The sequence below is a fragment of the Anomaloglossus baeobatrachus genome, chromosome 5 (genome assembly GCF_048569485.1).
Source record: "Anomaloglossus baeobatrachus isolate aAnoBae1 chromosome 5, aAnoBae1.hap1, whole genome shotgun sequence".
NCBI classification, from domain to species: Eukaryota; Metazoa; Chordata; class Amphibia; order Anura; family Aromobatidae; genus Anomaloglossus; species Anomaloglossus baeobatrachus.
The window spans coordinates 299,391,714-299,417,944 of NC_134357.1; the positions used below are offsets into that span (position 1 = coordinate 299,391,714).

The 26,231-nt window shown below is 44.6% G+C and overlaps 1 protein-coding gene across 1 annotated transcript in view; it reads right to left on the reverse strand.

Annotated features, from left to right (window-relative positions):
• Positions 1-2,042: 2,042 nt before the first annotated feature.
• The window catches only part of SLC25A19 (solute carrier family 25 member 19), a 30,557-nt gene continuing 6,368 nt past the window's right edge, over positions 2,043-26,231 (reverse strand). Inside the window, exons 4-6 of the mRNA XM_075349640.1 lie at positions 17,793-17,976; positions 5,820-5,950; positions 2,043-5,607 (exon numbers count right to left, since the gene is read on the reverse strand). Of these exons, the coding sequence (XP_075205755.1) occupies positions 5,407-5,607; positions 5,820-5,950; positions 17,793-17,976 (516 nt within the window). The 3' untranslated portion in view covers positions 2,043-5,406. The remainder of the gene's footprint in view (positions 5,608-5,819; positions 5,951-17,792; positions 17,977-26,231) is intronic.

Sequence of the window (26,231 nt, forward strand, 5' to 3'; positions counted from 1 at the left end):
TGCTTGGAGTAGCAAAATCAACAGTCGGGTACATTCTGAGAAAAAAGGAATTGACTGGTGAGCTTGGGAACTCAAAAAGGCCTGGGCGTCCACGGATGACAACAGTGGTGGATGATCGCCGCATACTTTCTTTGGTGAAGAAGGACCCGTTCACAACATCAACTGAAGTCCAGAACACTCTCAGTGAAGTAGGTGTATCTGTCTCTAAGTCAACAATAAAGAGAAGACTCCATGAAAGTAAATACAAAGGGTTCACATCTGGATGCAAACCATTCATCAATTCCAAAAATAGACAGGCCAGCGTTAAATTTGCTGAGAAACACCTCATGAAGCCAGCTCAGTTCTGGAAAAGTATTATATGGACAGATGAGACAAAGATCAACCTGTAACAGAATGATGGGAAGAAAAAAAGTTTGGAGAAGAAAGGGAACGGCACATGATCCAAGGCACACCATATCCTCTGTAAAACATGGTGCAGGCAACGTGATGGCATGGGCATGCATGGTTTTCAATGGCACTGGGTCACATGTGTTTATTGATGACATAACAGCAGACAAGAGTAGCCGGATGAATTCTGAAGTGTACCGGGATATACTTTCAGCCCAGATTCAGCCAAATGCCGCAAAGTTGATCGGACGGCGCTTCATAGTACAGATGGACAATGACCCCAAGCATACAGCCAAAGCTACCCAGGAGTTCATGAGTGCAAAAAAGTGGAACATTCTGCAATGGCCAAGTCAATCACCAGATCTTAACCCAATTGAGCATGCATTTCACTTGCTCAAATCCAGACTTAAGACGGAAAGACCCACAAACAAGCAAGACCTGAAGGCTGCGGCTGTAAAGGCCTGGCAAAGCATTAAGAAGGAGGAAACCCAGCGTTTGGTGATGTCCATGGGTTCCAGACTTAAGGCAGTGATTGCCTCCAAAGGATTCGCAACAAAATATTGAAAATAAAACTATTTTGTTTGGGTTTGGTTTATTTGTCCAATTACTTTTGACCTCCTAAAATGTGGAGTGTTTGTAAAGAAATGTGTACAATTCCTACAATTTCTATCAGATATTTTTGTTCAAACCTTCAAATTAAACGTTACAATCTGCACTTGAATTCTGTTGTAGAGGTTTCATTTCAAATCCAATGTGGTGGCATGCAGAGCCCAACTCGCGAAAATTGAGTCACTGTCCAAATATTTCTGGACCTAACTGTACTGTAGACAGCAACTATCTGCCTGTTAGTGCTTTGGCACATTTTGTTTTTAAACTCTGCATATATCCTTTAAGTGTAACCCTTTCATTGCACAGCTCTTGCAAATGATGTAACACAACGATCTGTCATTAGGTAAAAAAAATTTTATTAATGATAAATAAAAAACAGCAAATGCTATAAAGATAAATAACGTCACTTAAAAAATGATTTGTCAGTGCAAACTGGCACGTATACTTAAAGCAGTAAGATTCCCAGGATATACAGTACTATATGTAAAGGCTGTGTTTCATGATCGGTATGACGGACTGGCTGTAATAGCACCATATCATTTATTATATTGCAATAGTTTCCCTGCAACCGGTAAGATTGTGCCAATTATAGAATATTAGGAAATTACAAATCATACAATCCATATATTGCATTAGATGTGGACACATCGTACGTTTTCTGTAAGTGTAAAAGAAAAACCCTGTACTGTACAATGAGGCATATAGCGTTTTACTTATCTGATATACTATACAAATCAGCCAGGGAAAAAAAAAAAACAAAAAAACCCCCCAAACAAATATGCAATGCTGAATCACACTTCATGTGTGTATTTTTCCTTAGGAAAATGGAGTGAAACAAGTCCTAAACGGCTTTATACTAAAGCCACCCATACACATAGGACTGTCAGGGTGCTTTCACACATGCGGCATATCGCCAGTTTGCCGGATCCGTCACACTCCAGTACAGTGCAATACAGTACAATGGCATCGCGGCAAGCTCCGGTCACATTACAGCATGTGACCAGAGCTTGCCGCGATGCCATTGTACTGTATTGCACTGTACTGGAGTGTGACGGATCTGGCAAACTGGCGAAATGCCGCATGTGTGAAAGCACCCTTAGCTGACAACCATCTTGGCCATCTCTACCGTTTGGCCGAGCGCTCCTGTGTTTTAGACAGACATGTTTACTGGTAGCTTATCTCTGGAAGAACAAAGAAATCAATAGCCAGAAACTAGGCATGATCAACATCTTCTTTGACCATCAGCTGGCCGGTGCCCCCATACACATCAGGCCAAACCCGTTGAAATCTTCGGATGCGGCCTAGTCTCACGTCTATCTCACAACAACATCAATATCATTATCATCATCGCACATACTTCCAATTAGAAATGTAGTACAGTTCTCCTGATATATCCAAGTCTCTTACCTGATGTGCAGGGCATTGCAGTTTAGGTATCCATGGTTATGACCATGAGCAACCATGAGCAACTAACTGTCAATATATGAGTGGACGTAACTATGGATTCCTAAGCTGCAATGGCCTACAAATGAGGTAAGAAACATGGCAGTATCAGGAGAACTATACTAAATTTCTATAATTGAAGGTATTTGCTAATATGATTATACCCATTACACATTGGGATAGCATCTTAGAGATGGGAATACCCCTTGTGTGCAGAGGACTCCGCCATGTGTATGAGCTCTTATGTGCATTTCAACCTTCTACCACTCTAGAAATAAGTAAAGATGAATAGAACATGCCCATCATTGCTGCTTTTGGGTTCTACAAGTAAACCTTAATTACTACAAAAATCGCCCATCAAGTTTAATATATATTTTCCACCAAGTAAAGCCTTTGTTGTTAGGGTAAAGGACTGGTACCCTTGACATCTGTTGTAAATATGCCAATATTTAAGGGGTTGTCCACTACTCAGACAACCCCTTCTTAGTCTGAGTGTTTACCATCGGAATAGAACACATTCACTTCTGATGCCGGCACCATTCCAGTGGCGTCAGCACTCGCTCTGCCAGGGCTCAGGTGACATTGTTACGTCATGCGAGCCCTGCGCTCAAATCAGTGCCAGATTCCTTGTCCAATACTTTGGACATATCAAACATCAATAATAAGCAAGAGCGCAGCCGCAGCTCTGTCTTCCTCTTGATGTTCGATTTGTCTGGAGGCCAGTGGCCAGTTCGATTTGTCAGGGAAGCCAGTGCTGAGTGGGCACAGGGCTAGTATGACATAAAAACTTCACCTGAGCCCAGGCAAAGAGAGTGCCGGCACCACTGGAATGGTACTGGCATCGGAAGTGATGCGTTTTTATTTTAACGGGGGCAAGCACACAGACTGAGAAGGGGTGTCTTAGTAGTAGACAATCCCTTTAAAGAGATCTGGTAACAAACAACCTGTCAGCCCTGAAATTGCACTAAGAGAAGCCATACCTTAGTTAAAATTCATGTACAGAGCACTGCAATCAGGGCAATGTCATCAGGGAGCACACGTCTTCTAACAGCGTAACCAACTAGTTCAGTGCTGTCCAACAACACAGCAGAGGGAAACCAAGACTGGCAAAACTATCAGAGGGAAGATTCTCTAGACCTCGCAGCCCCATCCATAGCGAACATATGATCAAAAAGGTTTTATTGAAAACCATCATGCGGAATGTTAACCAAAAGTATGGCTCCTCTTAGCACAACGTCCCTTATCAGGACCAGTGCTTATTTTGAAATGGATTTCAGAGCTAACCGAAGTCAGTATTTTAGAACTTACAGTACAGGACAAAAGTTTGGACACACCAGTTCATGCAATGGTTTTCTTTTTTCTTATTGGGATGTGCAAATTATAGATTCAGACTGAAGGCAGAAAAATAACGAATGAAGAGATATGGAAACAAGGAGTAAAGACACATGTGAAACCAACTGGTATATGTATTAAACTTTTGAGGACTTCAAGTACCCTTCTTTTACTCTGCTGACAGCTTTACACCTTGGCATTCCCTCGTGCAACAGCCTTGAAGGAGATCCCATGGGTGCTGAGCATTTGATGGCAGCTTTACCTTCACTCTGCGATCCAACTCATTCCAAACCATCTCCATTGGGTTTAAGTAGGGAGATTGTGAATCCATGTACTCTGCTGCAGCACTCCATGCCTCTCCTGCTTGGTCACATGGCCCTTACATAGCCTCGAGGTGTTTTTTGGATTATTGTTCTGTTGCAATACAAATGATGGTACCAACCAAATGGTATGGAATGTCATTGTAACATGCTGTGGTAGCCATGCTGGGAAAATATGCCATGAATTTGGAATAAATCATCAACAGGGTGACCTGTAAAGCAGCCCCTCACCATCACACCTCCCCGTCCATATTTCACGGTGGGCACAACACATGTAGAAACCATTCGCTCACTTTTTCTGAATTTCACAATGACATGACTGAAAGTACCAAGAATCTCAAATCTTGACTCCGTAATTTCCACCGATCTATGACTCCGTAATTTCCACTGATCTAAAGTCTAGTCATTGTGTTGCTTGGCCTAAACAAGTCTCTACTTGTTTCCTGTCCTCAGTAGTGGCCTCTTTGCAGCAACTTGACCATAAAGACTTGGTTACACAGTCTCCGCTCCTTCTCCAGCAGTTAATGTTGCAATGTGGCTGCTACTTGATGACAAATTTTATCTGAGGTACTTCTAATTTGTGGTTTCTGAAGCAGGAACTCTGTTGAACTTCTCTGGACTAGCCCATTCTTGATCTTCCTTTCATCAGAACCAGAATGTCAGACCTTCATGCCTTAAAGTAATGATGGACTGTCGTTTGTCTTGGCTGAGTGCTTTTTACCATATTCTGGCTTAGAACAGTTGTGGAATAGGATTCAACACTGCACTGTAACACTGCTTCTGAAAAACACACCTGATGAAGGCAAAGGCTTTCTGAAGACTAGTGTCCACAAATGGATTCTTATCACGGCATATCTGTTCGCTGGAAGACATTCAGTGAGAGACTTGATGAAACTGCTTTAGAGAATGTGAAAGGGGTGTAAAGTGGGGTTCTCTGAGTAAAAGGAGGGTACTTTGAGGATTCCAAAGTAGAGCACACATTCTGGTTTATTTCACAAGTGTTTCATTACTCGTTTCTATACGTGTCCTTTGGTGGTTTTGCTGCCTTTAGTCTTAATCTACAATATCCACATTCCAATAAAAAAGAAGCAATATTGCATGAACTGGTGTGTCAAACTGGTATTGTATAAAACTTTTATACATTATAAAATACCAAGTAATTACTCCCCACTGCCACTAAAAAGTCAACAATATGAAGGCATAAGATAAAGGAATATAATACAAAAAAAAAACATATATAAATACAGCACAAAGTATATATGATTGTAGTGAAAGTTGTATGTGGCAGTCATGGTAGCTATTAAGTTCCTATAGCCTACATTTGCCGTTTTTGTGAAGCTTTAGTTTTTTTCATGCTCAAAAACATACTGCAGAACATCTCATAGCAGAAGAAGGTGAGTCCAGTTGAAACAGCAGCTTTGAGCAAACTCGGAGACAGTCCTTTAAAAAGGCCTTTAAAGCCTTCTTCTTTTCGCACACGGGAAGCACAGTCCACCAGTCCTTTGTATGTCTTGACCTGTCAGAGAAGCAAAGTAAAATTTGTTGGGTACAATAGATGCACAAATCCACTTTTCAATGTGCATGAATATAAAGCGTTAAGTACATTTATAATGATAAAAAAAATGCCCAAAAACAGTCTAGTCATGAAGTACATTTCTATATGAAACGCTCTACACACAACACACCATTCTTAAAACTCGGGGCCTGTGGCAAGAAGGTATTACTTACCTCTCCAAAGGCTGCTCTCGCCTGCTCAAACCCCCCGACCTGAAGTCTTTTCTTGAAGAGGTCAAGTGGATAAGTAACAGTTTTACTAATCACTCCGGCTCCACTGCCGCACAGGAGGCTCTTCAGGTTATCTTGTGCAAAGGGAAAAAAAAAAAAAAAAAAAAGAAAAAAAAAATACAATTTACTTCTTTGAAAAGGTAAGATTGTAATCAATACCTTACTGAATGAAATTTCCAAAACTTTTACAAAAATAAGTATCAGACTATTTTTATACCCATAATATGAAAGGTTAATAATAATAATAATAATAATAATAATAATAATAATAATATTATAATTTTCAGTACAACATCTTCAGTTTTACTCAAATTAGCTGATGCAAAAATGAATGTAACACACATAAAAACAACTAATCTAGTATCCTGTATGACCCCATGATTTTTAAAGGACAGCACCAAGTCTTCCTTTCATGATCAGGTTGGCGATCACATGTAATTTATGGCAGGACTCATCATTATGAGTGGTGTTTTGTACATGAGTCTTAATGAGGGGCGGCAGAAATAAGATGCACCAAATTCAGAGACTTTAAAAAAGAAAATTGGTGACTGGAGTAAAATTTCTGCATAAGAAACGTTGCAATTTTTAATGATTTTGACGGAAGTGCGTAGCCTGGTCTCATCTCATTTTAGCATTTTTTGAAACTGGTGTTAAAGCACCAAAGCTTGCCACACATTTGCACAACGTCTTCCTAAATGAGGACCTCCTTTTTATTAAAGGGGTTGTCCATTTTATTTTATTTTTTAAATCCTCTGGTTTCCTGTGACTAAAAATAATAGCCATACTTACCCAATGTCTCTCCAATGCCTGCTCTCTGCCACCGTATTCAGTCTTTGTTGATGAGGCCACAGCGACGATATCATGATTATATCAGGTGACTGCTGCAAGCAATTACTGGGCGCAGTGATCTGGTGGAGTCAGCATCACTACAGAGCGCAGCGACTGTTTGCAGTAGTCTGAAATGGTGGTGGAAAACTGGCAGAGTGGCATTGGGTAAGCACAGATGTATTATATACATACATACATACATACTGTGTGTGTAATATATTATCTCTATATATAATTGCCTTATTCTGTCTGTCTGTCTGTCTATCTTGCTCCAAAATTGTGTCCTTACGGTGACACAAAGCGGATTGGCCGCTGGCCTCGCCATGGCCCCGCACCCCCGCACGGATTGGTCGCTCGCCCTGGCTCCCCCCCCCCCCACGGATTGGCCGGCCGCTCGCACAGGCTCCGCCCCCCACACGGATTGGCCTCTCGCCCAGGCACCCTGCACGTATTGGCAACTCGGCTACGCCCCGCCCCCCCCACGCAATGCACGCTCGCTCTGGCCCCTCTCCCCCGCACGCATCCCCCGAACTGACACGGAGACACGACTCCCAGGTGAGTACTGTACCCCCGGGAGCCCACACCAGCATACGCCGCCAACCCAGCCGACACAAACCCTCGCATTGCTGGGGTTTGCCGCCGTATGCTGGTGTGGGCTCCCGTGCGAGTGGGGGACGGGATGCGCTGGTAACATGGTAGCATAGTTACCAGCGCATCAAGGTCCTGCAGCGGCGGAACATCCACACACATCAGATCTCACACACACACACACACACATCAGATCGCATCCACACACTCACAGCATCCGGAGATATCGCTTGCTTCTCGGCCGCGATACTGTGCTGTGAGCTTCCAGGACCTGCCGGAGGATCACATGGCCGGAAGCATGTGGTATCTCCGGATGTTGTGAGTGAGCGCGTATGTGCAATATCGTCAGTGTGTGTGTGTGTGTGTGTGTGTGTGTGTGTGTGTGTGTGTGTGTGAGAGTGTATGCGATCGGGTGGGTGTGAGTGTATGCGATCGGGTGGGTGTGAGTGTATGCGATCGGGTGGGTGTGAGTGTATGCGATCGGGTGGGTGTGAGTGTATGCGATCGGGTGGGTGTGAGTGTGTGTGTGTGTGTGAGTGTGAGTGAGTGTGAGTGTATGCGATCGGATCTGTGAGTGTCGGCAGAGGAGCACGGCGTGCTGGAGGAGGCTGGGAGGAGAGAGGCTGAGGCTGGGAGGAGAGAGGCTGAGGCTGGGAGGAGAGAGGCTGAGGCTGGGAGGAGAGAGGCTGAGGCTGGGAGGAGAGAGGCTGAGGCTGGGAGGAGAGAGGCTGAGGCTGGGAGGAGAGAGGCTGAGGCTGGGAGGAGAGAGGCTGAGGCTGGGAGGAGAGAGGCTGATGCTGGGAGGAGAGAGGCTGATGCTGGGAGGAGAGAGGCTGATGCTGGGAGGAGAGAGGCTGATGCTGGGAGGAGAGAGGCTGATGCTGGGAGGAGAGAGGCTGATGCTGGGAGGAGAGAGGCTGATGCTGGGAGGAGAGAGGCTGATGCTGGGAGGAGAGAGGCTGATGCTGGGAGGAGAGAGGCTGATGCTGGGGGCAGAGAGGCTGATGCTGGGGGCAGAGAGGCTGATGCTGGTGCAGCATGGCGGATGGAGCATGTTTGGGAGTGCGCAGCTGGGCGGATGGAGCACGTTTGGGAGTGCGCAGCATGGCGGATGGAGCACGTTTGGGAGTGCGCAGCATGGCGGATGGAGCACGTTTGGGAGTGTGCAGCATGGCGGATGGAGCACGTTTGGGAGTGCGCAGCATGGCAGATGGAGCATGATGGGGGGTCCGCAGCATGGGGGATGGAGCACGACGGGAGGTGCACACCTCCCCCCAAACACACAACACACCACACACACACACACTGCCCTACACAGACACCCACACACACAGACAACGCTGCACACACACAACACCCAACACACAAACACCGCGGCATACATAAATATACGCACATACCGCACAACACACACATTGCACAAAACATACCTCCCCCCAAAACACACCACACCCACACAAACCGCGCAACACACACACAACGCTACAGACACAGCGCTCCACAAACAACGCAACACACATACAACACCGCTCTCCCCCCCCCGCCACACCCAGAACATGTACAACCCCTACACAAACACCTGGTAACTACACACAACAATAATATATATATATATATATATATATATATATATATATATATATATATATATATATATATATATATATATATATATATATATATATATATATATATATATATATACACACATACATACATACACACATATACATACACACACACACACACACACACACAGATATATATTAGATATAGTGTTTCTGGTACGTGTGACGTCCGTTTTCACAGGTACCAGAGAAAAACACACATAGACCCATTAAAATCATTGGGTCTGAGCATACGTTGTGTTTTGACATGGACAGTGTGTGTGTGGCGCAGACGTGTGCTCCACTTTGTTTCTTTTTCTCCAGCAGCACGGGTGTCACACGGACCCCACAGTGATGTGATCCGTGCGACATCAGTGTGACATGTACCGGAGAAAACATGTCATTGAAATAAAATTATTTTTGTTATACTCACCTGTCTCCATCACTTCAATCTTCAGCGCTGCTGTCACTTGCTTCGAGGCCCGCTCATTATGCTCATGCATAGTCACTGCACCTCGGACCCAGAAGCAGCAGCATTGCTGGAGACAGCAGGGCTGAGGACAGGAGAGTATAGATGTTCATGCTGCCCGTGAGGTGTGTGGATGTCACATGGAGAGCACACTGACAGTATACACACGCACCTACACCATGGACCAAGAAAAACGTGTGAAAGAGGCCTTAGGACATATAGTACGTTATTAGCTTGTATCGTTAAACCTATGATTGGGCCACAATCTGAATGGAATGTGATCAAATTCCAGCTCCAATGAAGGGGCTATACAATTTGCCAATAATGTATTGAAAATGGATTTTCTAAACCAATCATTCCTTTTCATTAGAACTTACAGTAAAGTCTCTTAAAAAAAAAAAAACCCCAAAACAATTCTGATGTCTTGTTTTTCATTGACATAACACATGTGTACAGTGCCCTGAAAAAGTACTCTTACTTCATCAACTTTTGCACATTTTTCTATGTTGCACCCACAGACTTAAAATATATTTTATTGTGATTTTATGTAATACACCCAGATGGAGTAGCAAGTATTTGTGAAGTGTGAAGTAAATGATACATAGTTTTCTAAATCTTTTAAAATCTTAAATCTGCAAATTATGACGATAATATGTCTTCAACACCCTATAGTCTAAAGGTCCAGTCACACTAAGCAACTTACCAGCGATCCCAACAACGATAGGGATCGCTGGTAAGTTGCTAGGCGGTTGCTGGTGAGATGTCACACTGCGACGCTCCAGCGATCCCACCAGCAACCGGCCCTGGCAGGGATCGCTGGAGTGTCGTTACACGAGTTGCTGGTGAGCTCACCAGCAACCAGTGACCAGCGCCCAGCACCGCGTGGAAGATGCTGCGCTTGGTAACTAAGGTAAATATCGGGTAACCAACCTGATATTTACCTTGGTTATCAGTGCACGGAGCTACACGTGCAGAGAGCAGGGAGCAGCGCACACCGCTTAGCGCTGGCTCTTTGCTCTCCTAGTTACAGCACACATGGGGTTAATTACCCGATGTGTGCTGCAGCTACATGTGCACAGAGCAGGGAGCAGCGCACAATGCTTAGCGCTGGCTCCCTGCTCTCCTAGCTACAGCACACATCGGGTTAATTAACCCGATGTGTCCTGCAGCTACATGTGCACAGAGCAGGAGCCGGCACTGACAGTGAGAGCGGCGGAGGCTGGTAACAAAGGTAAATATCGGGTAACCAAGGACAGGGCTTCTTGGTTACCCGATGTTTACATTGGTTACCAGCCTCCGCAGAAGCCGGCTCCTGCTGCCTGCACATTTAGTTGTTGCTGTCTCGCTGTCACACACAGCGATCTGTGCTTCACAGCGGGACAGCAACAACTAAAAAATGGCCCAGGACATTCAGCAACAACCAACGACCTCACAGCAGGGGCCAGGTTGTTGCTGGATGTCACACACAGCAACATCGCTAGCAACGTCACAAAAGTTGATCGTTAGCAGCGATGTTGCTAGCGATGTTGCTTAGTGTGACGGGGCCTTAATATAGTGCTGCGCTATAATCCACTGTAGTGATAAAGCATTGCTGTGGATTATAGAAACGCAGAAAAAAAAAACCCCACAGACAATTGACATGTTGCTTCTTTTTTTGGCAACAAAATTTGCAAGGGAAAAAGAAGCAGCGTGTGCACAGCAAGTAGGATTCTCATAGCCTTTGCTGGCATCATGCGTTATTCCCTGCAATATTAAAAATCTACAAGGAAAAACACATGGAAAAAAAAAAAAAAAAAAAAAAAAAAAAAAAAGGTGTGTGGGGGGGATGGGGGAACAAAAAAAAAAAAAAAAAAAAAAAAAAACACACAATGTGTGCACATAGCCTAAATAAAACCCTGAGGGACCCATTGCCTCCAGGAGTCACCTAATTAGTAAACTGATTCTACCAGTGTGTATTTTATATAACTACAATTGTCCTGTGAAAGCCTCAAAAGTTTGATTGAGAAAATTAGGGATCAAACAGGATTTTGAAAACCAAGGAACACACCAGACAGGTCAGGGACAAAGCTGTAGATGGAAATGTTATTTTGTTAACAAATAGCCCAACCCCTCAACATTTCGCAGAGCACTGTTCAATCCCTCATGCAAAAATTGAAGGAGTATGGATGGAAGGAGTATGGCTACAAACATGCAAAGACATGGCCATCCATCTAAACCGACTTCCTAAGCACAGAGAGCACTAATTTGTGAAATAGCCAAAAGGCCCATGGTCACTCTAGAGGATCTTCATAGAGCCATAGCTCAGGTGGGAGACTCTGTCCACAGGACAACTATTAGTTCTAAACTCCACATATCTGGCTTTTATGGACGCAAGGGGAAAAAAAACAAAACAAAACAAAAAGCCAATTTTGAAATCAAGCCGAAAGAAGTCCTCTTTACGAAAAAACATAGGTAACACAGCTAGAATGTAGGAGAAGGTGATCTGGTCAGATGAGACCAAAGTAGAACTTTTTGGACTAATCGCAAAAAAACTATATGTGGTGGAAAACGAACAATGCACATCACCCTGAAAACACAATCCCTAGCGTCAAACATGGTGGTGGCAGCAGCATCATCTTGTGAGGATGCTTTTCTTCAGCAGGGACAGGGAGGCTGGTTGATGGTGAGATGGACTGAGCTAAATATAGGCAAATCCTGATAGAAAAACCTGCTAGAGGCTACAAAAAAAAAATAAAATAAAAAAAGACTTGACACTGGGGTGTAGGATCACCTTCCAGCAGGACAATTACACTAAACATACTGCCTGATACCAAATTCTTTGGTATTATTATCTTCATTTAATTTGTCTTCAATGAAAAAAAAAAATGTCATAAAGCCGAATTGGATATAATTCCACACCAAACATAAAAAGGGGGTGGACAAAAGTATTGGCACTGTTTGAAAAATCATGTGATGCTTCTCTAATTTGTGTAATTAACAGCACCTGTAACTTACCTGTGGCACCTAACAGGTGTTGGCAATAACTAAAAATCACACTTGCAGCCAGTTGACATGGATTAAAGTTGACTCAACCTCTGTCCTGTGTCCACCACATTGAGCATGGAGAAAAAGAAAGAAGACCAAAGAACTGTCTGAGGACTTGAGAACCCAAATTGTGAGGAAGCATGAGCAATCTCAAGGCTACAAGTCCATCTCCAAAGACCTGAAAGTTCCTGTGTCTACAGTGCGCAGTGTCATCAAGAAGTTTAACCCCTTCAGCCCCCGGGCACTTTCCGTTTTTGTGTTTTTGTTTTTTGCTCCCCTTCTTCCGAGAGGCGTAACTTTTTTATTTTTCCATCAATCTTGCCATATGAGGGCTTGTTTTTTGCGGGACGAGTTGTACTTTTAAATGAAACCATAAGTTTTACCATATAGTGTACTGGATAACGGCAAAAAAATTCCAAGTGCGGAAAAATTGCAAAAAAAGTGGGATTGTACAATAGTTTTTGGGATATTTTATTCACAGTGTTCACTATATGGTAAAACTGATGTGTGGGTATGATGCCTCAGGTCGGTGCGAGTTTGTAGACACCAAACATGTATAGGTTTACTTGTATCTAAGGGGTTAAAAAAAATTCACAAGCTTGTCCAAAAAACGTGGCGCACGTTTTGCGCCATTTTCCAAAACCCGTAGCGTTCTCATTTTTCAGGATCTGAGGCTCAGTGATGGCTTATTTTTTATTTTTTACGTCTCGACCTGACGTTCTTAACGGTACCATTTTTGCGCAGATGCTACGTTTTGATCGCCTGTTATTGCATTTTGCGCAAAATTTGCGGTGACCAAAAACCGTAATTTTGGCGTTTGGAATTTTTTTGCCGCTACGCCGTTTACTGATCAGATTCATTGATTTTATATTTTGATAGATCGGGCATTTCTGAACGCGGCGATACCAAATGTGTGTATTTTTTATTTTTTTAACCCTTTAATTTTCAGTGGGGTGAAAGGGGGGTGATTTGAAGTTTTAGGTTTTTTTATTTTTTTTTAATTTTTTAAAACTTTTTTTTTTCACTTTTTTTTATTTTACTAGTCCCCCTAGGGGGCTATTGCGATCAGCAATCCGATCGCTCTGCAGATCTCAGCTACAGAGCTGAGAACTGCAGATTTGCTGCTTCACTTTCAATGCCGGCTGTATTCCGGCATTGAGAGGAAGGGACTCATGTTAGCTACAGGCGTCATCACATGACCCTGTGCTACCATGGCAACCGCCGAAAGTCACGTGTTCATGTCACGTGACTTCCGGTGGGGGCGGGGTAAGTCACTATCATGGCGGCGCCCATATACATATCGCTGCCAAGACTTTGGCAGCGAAATGTAAGGGGTTAATGGCCGCGGGTGGAAGAGATTCCACCCGCGGCTAGCAGGCACACATATCAGCTGTTGATAACAGCTGATATGTGCGCGTCTCGCCGCCGCCTGCCGGCGGCAGGGGGCGGGGCTTACCGGCACACGATCCATGACGTATCTAGTACGTCATGGGTCGTTAAGGGGTTAAAGCCCATGTCACTGTGGCTAACCTTCCTAGATGTGGAAGAAAAAGAAAAATTGACGAGAAATTTCAACGCAAGATTGTGCGGATGGTGTGACGACATGGACTCTCATGGGTTAAAGTTTCTTAAAATCAGCCAGACAGGATGATAGATTGTTTTTACAAGACTCTTGTTGACTCATGTAATTGTGTTGGCCACTGAAAGCCAGACGTATTGTTTTTCCAGACTTTTCCAGTAATCATTGTATTGTAGTTGTGTATTGCTAATGTGATTACCTTAGTAGCCATTGTCTAGTCGGTGACTCCCAGACTACATGTATACCCTCAGTCTTTCTGTAGACATCATTTGGATGAACATTGTCCATGCAACTTGAGATTCATCCAATGGGAGAGGCGCTCTTGTCCAACCAAATCGATGAGGACGCAGTGTAGCTAAGTGGAAGGCTGTGGCTATAAAAGGGACTTCTTTAAGCCACCAGGTGATTGATGGATGCTGATGGATCCAGTCTAAGCTCTTTGGAGCGGACTAGAGGATCAGGATATCTTATGGCTTCAATCTAGGGACTCCGGTTCCGGTTGGAGACCATATCCACAGCCTAGGGATTTCGACCCCGGCTGCCAGGATTATATCATCATACCAGGACTACCTAAGGAGGACACTCAGGTTGGGACAATCCGGTCACCTGGCTACAGACTTTACAGACCTCACACAGCTTCCTAAATCTGGCGCTATTCCTTTCTCGGTGGGTGCCCGCCGAAAGCGGGGTGCTGCTGGATTGGAGTAAGCGGCCCTGGAAGCTCTGAGGCATGGACATTCTAAATCCCTGGTGAGCCAGCGGAAGGGTGAGACTCTGTTGCCTGTTACATTTGTGCGTTTTGCTGGTTACGTGTTATGTGCAGTTAATATTTTGGGGATCCAATAAAGTCTAATTATTGTGGTTCCCTCACCCTGTGTTGTCTGAGTAGTGTTACGCCCATGGTTAAGGAGGCCGGCGTTCAGTTGGGATGAGCCCTGAGCCATGCTGTCTTTCTAAAGGCGGCGGGTTTTAGTGGACGAGAGCACCCACTGAGCCCAGTGTCTCCACAGATGGTGGGTAAAGAACCTCGACTAACATCCAAACAAGTTCAAGCTGCCCTGCAGTCCGAGGGTACAACAGTGTCAACCTGTACTATCCGTCGGCGTCTGAATGAAAAGGGACTGCATGGTAGGATACCCAGGAAGACCCCACTTCTTACCCAGAGACATAAAAAATTCAGGCTGGAGTTTGCCAAAACTTACCTGAGAAAGCCTAAAACGTTTTGGAAGCATGTTCTCTGGTCAGATGAGACAAAAGTAGAGCTTTTTGGGAAAAGCCATCAACATAGAGTTTACAGGAAAAAAAAAAAAAAAAAAAAAAAAAAAAAGAAGAAGAAGAAGAAGAGGCATTCAAAGAAAAGAACACGGTCCCTACAGTCAAACATGGTGGAGGTTCCCTGATGTTTTGGGGTTGCTTTGCTGCCTCTGGCACTGGACTGCTTGACCGTGTGCATGGCATTATGAACTCTGAAGACCACCAACAAATTTTTCAGCATAATGTAGGGCCCAGTGTGAGAAAGCTGGGTCTCCCTCAGAGGTCATGGGTCTTCCAGCAGGACAATGACCCAAAACACACTTCAAAAAGCACTAGAAAATGGTTTGATAGAAAGCACTGGAGACTACTAAAGTGGCCAGCAATGAGTCCAGACCTGAATCCCATAGAACACCTGTGGAGAAATCTCAAAATGGCAGTTTGGAGAAGGCACCCTTCAAATCTCAGGGACCTGGAGCAGTTTGCCAAAGAAGAATGGTCTAAAATTCCAGCAGAGCATTGTAAGAAACTCATTGATGGTTACCGGAAGCGGTTGTTCCCAGTTATTTTGGCTAAAGGTTGTGCAACCAAGTATTAGGCTAAGGGTGCAAATACTTTTGTCTGGTCCATTTTTCGAGTTGTGTGAAATGATGAATGATTTGATTCTTGTTTCATTCTCTTGTGAGTTTTTTCATTGCAAGCAAAATAAATGAAGATAATAATACCAAAGAATTTGTGATTGCAATCATTTTCAAGAAGAAACTGAGTATTATCTGACAGAATTGCAGGGGTGCCAATACTTTTGGCCAGCACTGTATGTATCATTTTCTTTCTATTTCACAAATACTTGCTACTTTGTGTTGGTGTATTATAAAAATCTCAAAATACATTTAGGTTTGTGAATGTAATAAAAAATGTGGATAAGTCTATGGGGCAGGAAAACAGTTTTTAAGACACTTTGCATATTATATATACAGTATATCACAAACGTGAGTACACCCCTCACATTTTTATAAATATTTTCATATATATTTTCATGGGACAACACTAAAGATATGACAAAAATTTGTTGTGCCCTCTAAATGACTCACATAGCCATTAATATCCAAATTAATGGCAACAAAAGTGAGTACACCCCCTAAGTGAAAATGGACAAATTGTGCCCAATTAGCCATTTTCCCTTCCAGTGTCATGTGACTTAATATTGTTAGAAGGTCTCTGGTGTGACTGGGGAGCAGGTGTGTTACAATTTGGTGTTATCGCTCACACAATCTCTCATACTGGCCTCTGGAAGCTTAACATGGCACCTCATGTCAAAGAATTCTCTGAGGAACTGAAACAATTATTTGCTTTGCTACATAAAGATGGCCTAGGCTATAAAAAGATTGTTAACACCCTGAAACGGAGCTCCAGCATGGTGGCCAAGACCATGCAGCGGTTTAACAAGACAGGTTCCACTTAGAATAGGCCTAGTCATTGTTAACCAAAGAAGTTGAGGACACATGCTCCGCATCATATCCAGAGGCTGCATTTTCAAAATAGACTTATGAGTGCTGCCAGCATTGCAGCAGTGGTTACAGGGATCAGCCTGTCAGTGCTCAGATCATACGCCAAACACTACATCAAATTGCTCTGCATGGTTGTCATCCTAGAAGAAAGCCTCTTTTAAAGATGATGCACAAGAAAGCCCGCAAACAGGTTGCTGAAGACAAGTAGATTAAGGACATGGATTACTGGAATTATGTTCTGTGGTCTGATGAGACCAATATAAATGTATTTGGTTCATATGGTGTCAAGCATGTGGGGCAGCAACCAGATGAGGAGTACAAAGACAAGTGTGTCCTGCCTACAGTCAGCCATGGTGGTGAGCGTGTCATGATTTGGGGCTGCATGAGTGCTGCCAGCTGTGGTGGGATTGGGGGAACCATGAATGCCAACATGTACTGTGTCATACCGAAGCGGAGCACGATCCATTTCCTTCGGAAACAGGACCGCAGGGCAGTATGCCAACATGATAGCAACCCCAAACCCACCTCCAAAACGACCACTGTTTTGCTAAAGAAACTGAGGGTAAAAAAATGGTGTTGGACTTGCCAAGCAGGTTGCCAGACCTAAACCCTATTGAGCATCCGTGGGGCATTCTCTAGCATCCACCAGTTCCATGATGTCATCATGGAAAATTGAAGAGGATTCCAGCGGCTCCTGTGAAGCTCTAGTGAAGGCAGTGCTTGAAAATAACGGTGGGCACACAAAATATTAACACTTTGGCCACAATTTGGCCACTTTCACTTAGGGGTGTACTCACTTTTGTTGCCACCAGTTTAGACATTGATTGCAGTGTGAGGAGTTATTTAGAGGGCACATCAAATGTACTGTTATACAAGCTGTACACAGACTACTGTACATTGTATCAAAATGACATTTCAGTGCTGTCCCATGGAAATATACAACTAAATATTTTCAAAAATATGAAGGTTGTACTCCCTTGTGATATATCTATCTATATATACACACACACACGCACAAAATTGTACAGATATACACTGAAGAGTAAAAGTACTTCGATATACCTCTTTTATCATGATTACATGGTTGTAGCCAGCTCCAGACTCTCTGCAGTAAGTTGTAGGAGGAGAACTGAAGACCCGCATAAGGAAATACTGCCAGCAATGTGGGACACAGGCCACGATAGAATGTAAGTACTCCTTCTGTTCTGTACATAGTGATGATGGCATGGCGCAAAGTCCTATACACCTGTGTAGCAAACAGCAGAGGGTTTAGCCACATTAATATGATTTTTGTAATTTTCAAAAGCGTACCTGTTATTTCAGGTGACTTTTCAAAATAAGCAGTCATGTGTATACATGAGGATTAGCATGGTTTCTGGCCATTATACTAAATTTAACCTGCACGTTAACCCACGGCAGGCTCCCTCTCTAATTTTGACCAAGATGGTTTTTCGGAGGGTTTTTTTTTGGTTTTTTTTGAGTGGATGATTATTCTAGGAGGCAGCTGGGAGGAAAAGTGGCTAACAAGTGACTAATTATACATATTTCTCTGATAAAATATGATAAAGTCTCTATTTGCCAGTACTATAGAATTATGCAAAGTTTGTTGAAACAACAGACTAAAAAGGGCTTTACACGCTGGGACATCGCTAGCGATGTCGCGAGCGATAGCACCTGCCCACGTCGGTGGCGCGTCACGGGGTGATTGCTGCCGTAGCGAACAATATCACTACGGCAGCGTCACACTCATTTACCTGTTCACCAACGTTGCTAAACAATCTCTCCTTTAAGGGAGAGGTTCCTTCGGCGTCGCTAAGCGGCCGCCCAATAGAAGCGGAGGGGCAGAGATGAGTGGCTAGAACATCCCGCCCACCTCCTTCCTTCCTCATTGCCGACGGCCGCAGGTACGATCTGCATTCCAAACGAGGAACGATTTTTTAAAAATGAACGACGTGTACACGACGAACGATTTGACACCTTTTTGCGATCGTTACTGATCGCAAAAAAGTGTCACACACAACGGCATCGCTAACGAGGCCGGATGTGCGTCGCCAACACCATGACCCCGACGATATCTCGTTAGCGATATCGTTGTGTATAAATGGGCCTATAGACCATTTAACTGTCACTAGATCAAAAGTAAATCAGTTTTTGCTCTTATTTCACTCCCAGTTGTTCCCTAAGTATTCCGTTTTTTTTGTTTTTTTGTTTTTTTTTTTGTTTTTTTTTAAATCCACCATACGGTTCCAGAGATATGGGTCTTTTTAATTAGTGCCACCAACAGTGTGCGCCAACCTTATGAAGACTTACAAAAAATGTTTGACCTCTGTCATTGCCAACAAAAGATATATAACAAAATATTGAGATGAACTTTTGTTATTCAGCAAATACTTTTCCACCATAATTTGCAAAAAAATCTTGCAAAAATCAGACGCGGTGATTTTTTTTATTTGTTTTCTCATTTTGTCTCATAGTTGTGGTCTACCTATGATGTCAATTACAGACCGCTCTCCTTTTTCAGTGGGAGAACTTGCACAATTGGTGGCTGACGAAATAATTTTTTTCCCCACTGTGTATAGTATAAGGAACAGGAAACGTTACTATGTCATTTACTGAATTTAATATTAATTCTTAATAGTCAAGGTTGAAATTAATATTGGAGCCTCCTTTTACATAGGCAGTGAATAAGTTTTGCAGTCTAGCATTGGTGGTCCGCGCCAAAGCAACCAACTGTAAAGAAAAGTGTTAATACCTAAAATGAAAAGATTACTAAGCAGTAAATTGCAAAATTACTTCTATTTACATTACAAGAACAACCTGACAATACCCATGTATGAAGATCAGAATAAGAAGATTATGGAGACTAAAGGCCCCGTCACACTAAGCAACATCGCTAGCAACATCGCTGCTAACGAACAACTTTTGTGACGTTGCTAGCGATGTCGCTGTGTGTGACATCCAGCAACAACCTGGCCCCTGCTGTGAGGTCGTTGGTTGTTGCTGAATGTCCTGGGCCATTTTTTAGTTGTTGCTGTCCTGCTGTGAAGCACAGATCGCTGTGTGTGACAGCAAGACAGCAACAACTAAATGTGCAGGCAGCAGGAGCCGGCTTCTGCAGAGGCTGGTAACCAATGTAAACATCGGGTAACCAAGAAGCCCTGTCCTTGGTTACCCGATATTTACCTTCGATACCAGCCTCTCTCACTGCCTGTGCTGCCGGCTCCTGCTCTGTGCACATGTAGCTAGCTGCAGGACACATCGGGTTAATTAACCTGATGTGTCCTGCAGCTAGGAGAGCAAGGAGCCAGCGCTAAGCATTGTGCGCTGCTCCCTGCTCTGTGCACATGTAGCTGCAGCACACATCAGGTAATTAACCCGATGTGTGCTGTAAGTAGGAGAGCAGGGAGCCAGCGCTAAGCATTGTGCGCTGCTCCCTGCTCTGTGCACATTTAGCTGCAGCACACATCGGGTAATTAACCCGATGTGTGCTGTACTAGGAGAGCAGGGAGCCAGCGCTCAGTGTGCACTGCTCCCTGCTCTCTGCACGTGTAGCTCCGTGCAGTGGTAACCAAGGTAAATATCGGGTTGGTTACCGATATTTACCTTAGTTACCAAGCGCAGCATCTTCCACGCGGCGCTGGGGGCTGGTCACTGGTTGCTGGTGAGCTCACCAGCAACTCGTGTAGCCACGCTCCAGCGATCCCTGCCAGGTCAGGTTGCTGGTGGGATCGCTGGAGCGTCGCAGTGTGACAGCTCACCAGCAACCTCCTAGCAACTTACCAGCGATCCCTATCGTTGTTGGGATCGCTGGTAAGTTGCTTAGTGTGACGGTACCTTTACAATAAAATCTTTTTCTCAGAGCCTTCAGTGGGAGATGCAGGAACCATGGGTGTATGCTGCTACCGCTAGGAGGCTGACACTAGGCAAAAAAAATTACTTTCGCAGCAGGTTACACCCTCCAACTGGAAACAAGGTAATCAGTGAGAAAGCAGTAGGAAGCAACTGTAAGGTAAGAACATAAGGCAAGAACATATTGAAGTAGCATATCTAAACAAACACAACACATACAATTCAACACAAGGGTGGGTGCCATGTCCCCCCACTTAAAGCGCAGAGAAAGATTTTGCGGCAAGTACCCAAAATCTTCTTTTCTCTATCACTTCATTGGGGGGCACATAGGATCTCCTAAAGCAGTCCCAAGGGTGAGAGAAGCAGAAGGAAGCCAAGCTCAGGCCTAAAGGGTGCTTTACACACTGCGACATCGCTAACGATATATCGTCAGTGTCACGGTGTTAGTGACGCACATCCAGCGTCGTTAGTGACATCACAGCGTGTGACAGCTAGGAGCGACGATCAACGATCGCAAAAACGGCAAAAATCGTTGATCGTTGACATGTCGCTCCTTTTCATAATATCATTGATGGTGCATGCCGCTGGTTGTTCGTCGTTCCTGCGGCATCACACATTGCTATGTGTGACACCGCAGGAGCGATGAACATCTCCTTAGCTGCGTCCACCGGCAATGAGGAAGGAAGAAGGTGGGCGGTATGTTCCGGCCGCTCATCTCTGCCCCTTCTCCGCTATTGGGTGGCCGTTTTGTGATGCTGAACACACCTCCCCCTTGAAGGAGGGATTGTTCCGCAGCAACAGAGTCGTCGCAGGTATGTGCAGGACGCTGCCGTAGTGATATTGTTCGCTACGGCTGCGATCACCACATGTCGCACGAACAACGGGGGCGGGTGCTATTGCTCGCGACATCACTAGCAATGTCGCAGCGTGTAAAGCACCCTTAAGTCCGGCAACTACCGCTTGCAAAAAACTTTCCTGCCTAGGATTGAATCTGCCGAGGCAAAAAAAGTGTGCCCGCTAGAACTTGGTAAAAGAATGCACAGAGGACCAGGTAGCAGCCTTTCAGAGCTGTGTCACAGAGGCCTGATGTTGGACAGCCCAGGAGGCCCCCCACTGCATGGATGGAATGAGCTGTGACCCTGAGTGGGACAGGTTTATCCTTTACTTGATATGCTTCCAATATGGCAGCTCAGATCCAAATAGCAATTGTGGCCTTTAAGGCTGGTATCCCCTGTGATGGCTATCGAGAATCAAGAACAGGGAAGCCGAACGTCTAAAAGACGCTGTACTAGAATGATAGCTCTGACGAGATCCAGATTGTGTAAAATTCGCTCCAGAGGATGAAAAGGAGACAGGCAGAACGATGGAAGAATGAAAACCTTGTTAAGGTGGAAGGCAAAGACCACCTTAGGAAGAAAGGATGGCAGGGTGTAATGCCACCTTATCCTGGTGAAGAATAAGAAATGGATAATGACAAGATAAAGCTGTGAGTTCTGAGACTCATCTGATGGAGGTGATTACTCTCTTGGAAGGTTGCCTTCCTGATGGCAAAAGGGAGAGAAATATCCCAAATGGGTTCAAATGGAGAGCCCTTTAGCATGTCCAAAACTAGATTGAGATTCCATGGGTCAACGGGAGATCTAATGGGGTACAGAATGAGTGATGCCCTGTAGAAAGGTCTTGATCGGAGAGCGGGAAGGCAGATTCCTTTGTAAGCTAAGGGTCCCTTAAAAAGCAAGATCTAAGATGACTTTAAGCCAGACTTAAAGAAAGTCAGCAGGGAAGGGAGTGAAAAAGGTAAGGGAGCGACCCGTTTAGCTTCACACCTGCAAAAGAAGGCCTTTCAAATGCGATGGTAGATACAGGAGGAATAGGGCTTCCTCGCCTTGATCATGCTCTGAATGACCTCATCGGGAAAAATACTCTGTCTTTTAAACTGCAGTTTCAACTTCCATGCCGTTAAATTGAGACACTGAATTCTGGTGGAAGAAGGGATCCTGGGAAAAAAGATCTGGATGATCTGGAAGCATCCAAGGGACATATGTGAGAAAATTCATTATCTCTTTGTACCAGGTGTGGAGACACGGGGTCAGTGGGTGCTCTCGTCCGCTGGCCCAGCTGCCTTTAGAAAGACAGCATGGCCCAGGGCTCATCCCAACTGAACGCACAACCTCCTTAACCGTGGGCGGAACACTACTCAGACAACACAGGGTGAGGGAATCACAATATTAAAACTTTATTGGATCCCCAAACAATTAACGGCACATAGCACATAACCAGCAAAACACACAAATGTAACAGGCAACAGTGTCTCACCCTTCCGCTGGCTCGCCAGGGATTTAGAATGTCCATGCCTCAGAGGTTCCAGGGCTACTTACTCCAATCCAGCAGCACCCCGCTTTTGGCGGGCACCCACCGAGACTGGAATAACGCCAGATTTAGGAAGCTGGCTGAGGTCTGCAAAGTCTGTACCAGGTGACTGGATTGTCCCAACCTGGGTTTCCTCCTTAAGTAGTCTTTGGTTTGAAGTCATGTAGCCAAGTGTTCCTCTAGTCGGAGCCAAAGTCCCTAGACCGAGTCCACAAGCTATCCTGGTCCTGATCCCCTAGCCAGCTCCTAAGAGCTTAGACTGGATCATGCGAAATCCAACAACTGGTGACTTAAGGAAGTCCCCTTTTTATAGCCATAGCCTTCCCTTTGGATATACTGTGCCCTTATCGGATTGGTTGTACAAGGTTGCTTCTCTTATTGGATGAATTTCAAGCTGCATGGATAATGTTCATTTAAATGATGTGGATAGAAAGACTGAGGATATCTACATGAGGTCTGCAAGTCACAGACTAGACAATGGCTACTAAGGTAATTTACATTAGATTAGCAATACACAACTACATTACAATGAATGCTCAGAGGGTCTGGTAGAAACAATAGTTTAGCAAACATGAGTTAGCACACAGAAGAACAATACGTCTGGCTAATGTAAGAAATTTTAACCCACGACACACATTGAAAAAGTCTGTGTCGTCACACCAAGTTTTTCTGGGCTAGTGTGGACCTACGAGAATGACTGGCACTCCTTCAACTTTGACCTTCTTGATGACCCTGAGGATAAGAGGCAGAGATGGAAAGAAATATGGAAGGGAGAACTGGGACCATAGAATCTACAGAGCATCCAAGATGAGCGCAAGAGGGCTGCGGGATCAAGGCACAAACCGAGGGACCTGCTTGTTTCTTCTGGACAACATGGGATCTACATCAGGTGTGCCCCATCTTGGACAGATCTGGTTAAAAACTGCTGGTACAGAGACTACTCATCTGCTGAGAGGTCTTCACGGTTTAGGTAGTCTTCAGCTCAGTTGTCCACTCCAAGGATTTGTACTGCTGGGAAGAGACTTTCCAGCGACCCTGAACTGTGTAACTCTGAAACACTGCTCCACAACCAGAAAGACTGTCATCTGTTGTCAGAATTACCCAGCGTATCAGGAGGAATGATCTCTCTCGGTGAATGACGGGGAAGTGTTACAACCAGCTTAAGGACTGTCTAACTCGGGAGGAAGGAGGATGAGTCGATCCAGAAATAAATGCTGTCATGTCCCATCGAGACAGAAGAGCAAGCTGAAGAGGACAGGTGTGAAACTGTGCAAATGAGACTATTTCCATTGAGGCTACCATATTGCCCAATTAGATCATGCAGAACCGAAGAGACTGTGGTTGAAAGAGGCTGAGTGAGCGTATCTCCTATAACAAAGGCAAAACCTTTTCATCTGGAAGGAAGACTCTTGCACCTGAAGTATCAAGCATTCCTAGAAAAATCAGATGATGGCCTCGATCATTGACGACTTCGATCTGTTGATGATCCAGCTGAGACGGGTTAGAGTATAAAGAGTGATTTGGAGACTTTCGGAATAGGCTCATAAAGAGGGAGCCTTGATCAGAATGTCATCCAATTAAGGGATGACTACAATTCCCCTGGCTCAGAGGATGGTCATGACTGCTGCCATGACCTTGGTGAAGGCCCTTGGAGACGTGGTTAGGCCAAAAGGGAAGAGCTGTGAACTGAAAATGATAAACTATGAATACAAAGCGGAGAAATCTCTGGTGCGCCAGAAAGATGGGAATGTGAAGGTATGCAACCAGGATGTCCACCAAACAGAGGAACTCTGCCGGTTCCATCAAGGTTATCACAGAGCAAAGGGATTTCATTCCTAAATGCTGCAAGTGGTCGCACTTGTTCAAGCGTTTGAGATCCAGGATGGGTCAGACTGAGCCATCCTTTTTTGGGACCATAAACATGTTTGAATAAAAAAAAAACCCCTTAAAAAGCGCTCATGGGGTAAGATGGGGGATAATGACACCTGACTAGAGGAGAGAGTAGATGGCCTTGAAAAGCCCAGGAACAAAAGGGTGCCTTAGTGGGTAGGACTCAAAAAAGTGGGACCGAAGGAGAGCGGAGAACTCTATTAAGTAGCCAGGAGACAACCTCCTTGACCAAGGCATATTCAACTACCAAAAGCCACGCATCCCCGAAACAGGAGACAACCACCCAACCCTGAGAAGTATCCCAGTCATGTGGAGGAAGATCTGTGAGATCTTCATGTTGCCGATCTACTTTGATGCCCGCATGACCTTCAGGAATGGGCTGGTCTAAAGGAGTGTTTTTCCCTTTCCTATCGCATCTGACTTTTCCTGATGGCAGGAAGTCCCAGGAGATGAAAACTGACAAAAGAAACTGCTGAGAAACCATGAGACATGATCCTGAAGAGAACAGGAGGCCAGGAGACCAAAGCTCACTGCTGTTTTGGTGTCCACACAAGAGTCTTTAGAGGGTGTGGTCAAGAGGTGGAGCCTAACGGGATGATTAGGCCTTAAGGAAGCAGCGACCGAAATTTTGGAATGTATCTGTCAGCAGTAGCGGGCTGGTATGGAGAGATCCGGAAAAGGTTGAACAAGCCTAAAAATGAAGCCTGCTGGTCTGCAGTGAAAGCAGCAGGCCTCACTTGTAGAAGTAGCCTGGAAGAATAGTGCAATACCTTTTCCTGAAGTAAATTTTTTTTTCATTTTTTAAACAGACTTGGAAGACAGGAGGGGAGTTGCTGGTACTGGTTGGTCTTCCATCCCTGCGCCGTCCCACTCTGGTGGGCGAGCAGTGCTGGAGATGGATGGCAAGGACCATCTGCCTGGATGCCTCTATCCACTGAAGGGTTAGGGGTAAAAGTCCTGCCGGACAGACCAGAGAGTGTACAATGTAGATCAGCACACTTTTCTCTCTGTTTCTTAGGGGGGTTGACTGAGTGGCTCTCACACGCTCTTTATCAAATCAAAAGCTAAGCCTGAAAGATAAAATGGGAGAGAGATTAAACGAAAACACGAAGATATAAAAGGTAGAAACAATTCCAAGGGGGAAGCATGCCTGCCTCCTACAGACACTAAGCTAAAACGATTTACCTTTGTTCCAGTTGATGGGTGTAACCTGCTGAGGAGGACTTTTGTTTATTTTTGGCAGCCTCCTAGTGGCAGCACCGTACACCCATTGTTTCCTGTGTACCCCAAAGAAGCAATAGAGAAAATCCTTTAATATTACCTAATGTGTGCCATATTAGTCCCCTCATGAGGTCTCAAAAGGAGTAAGGTCAAGTCTATAAATATCAGTAC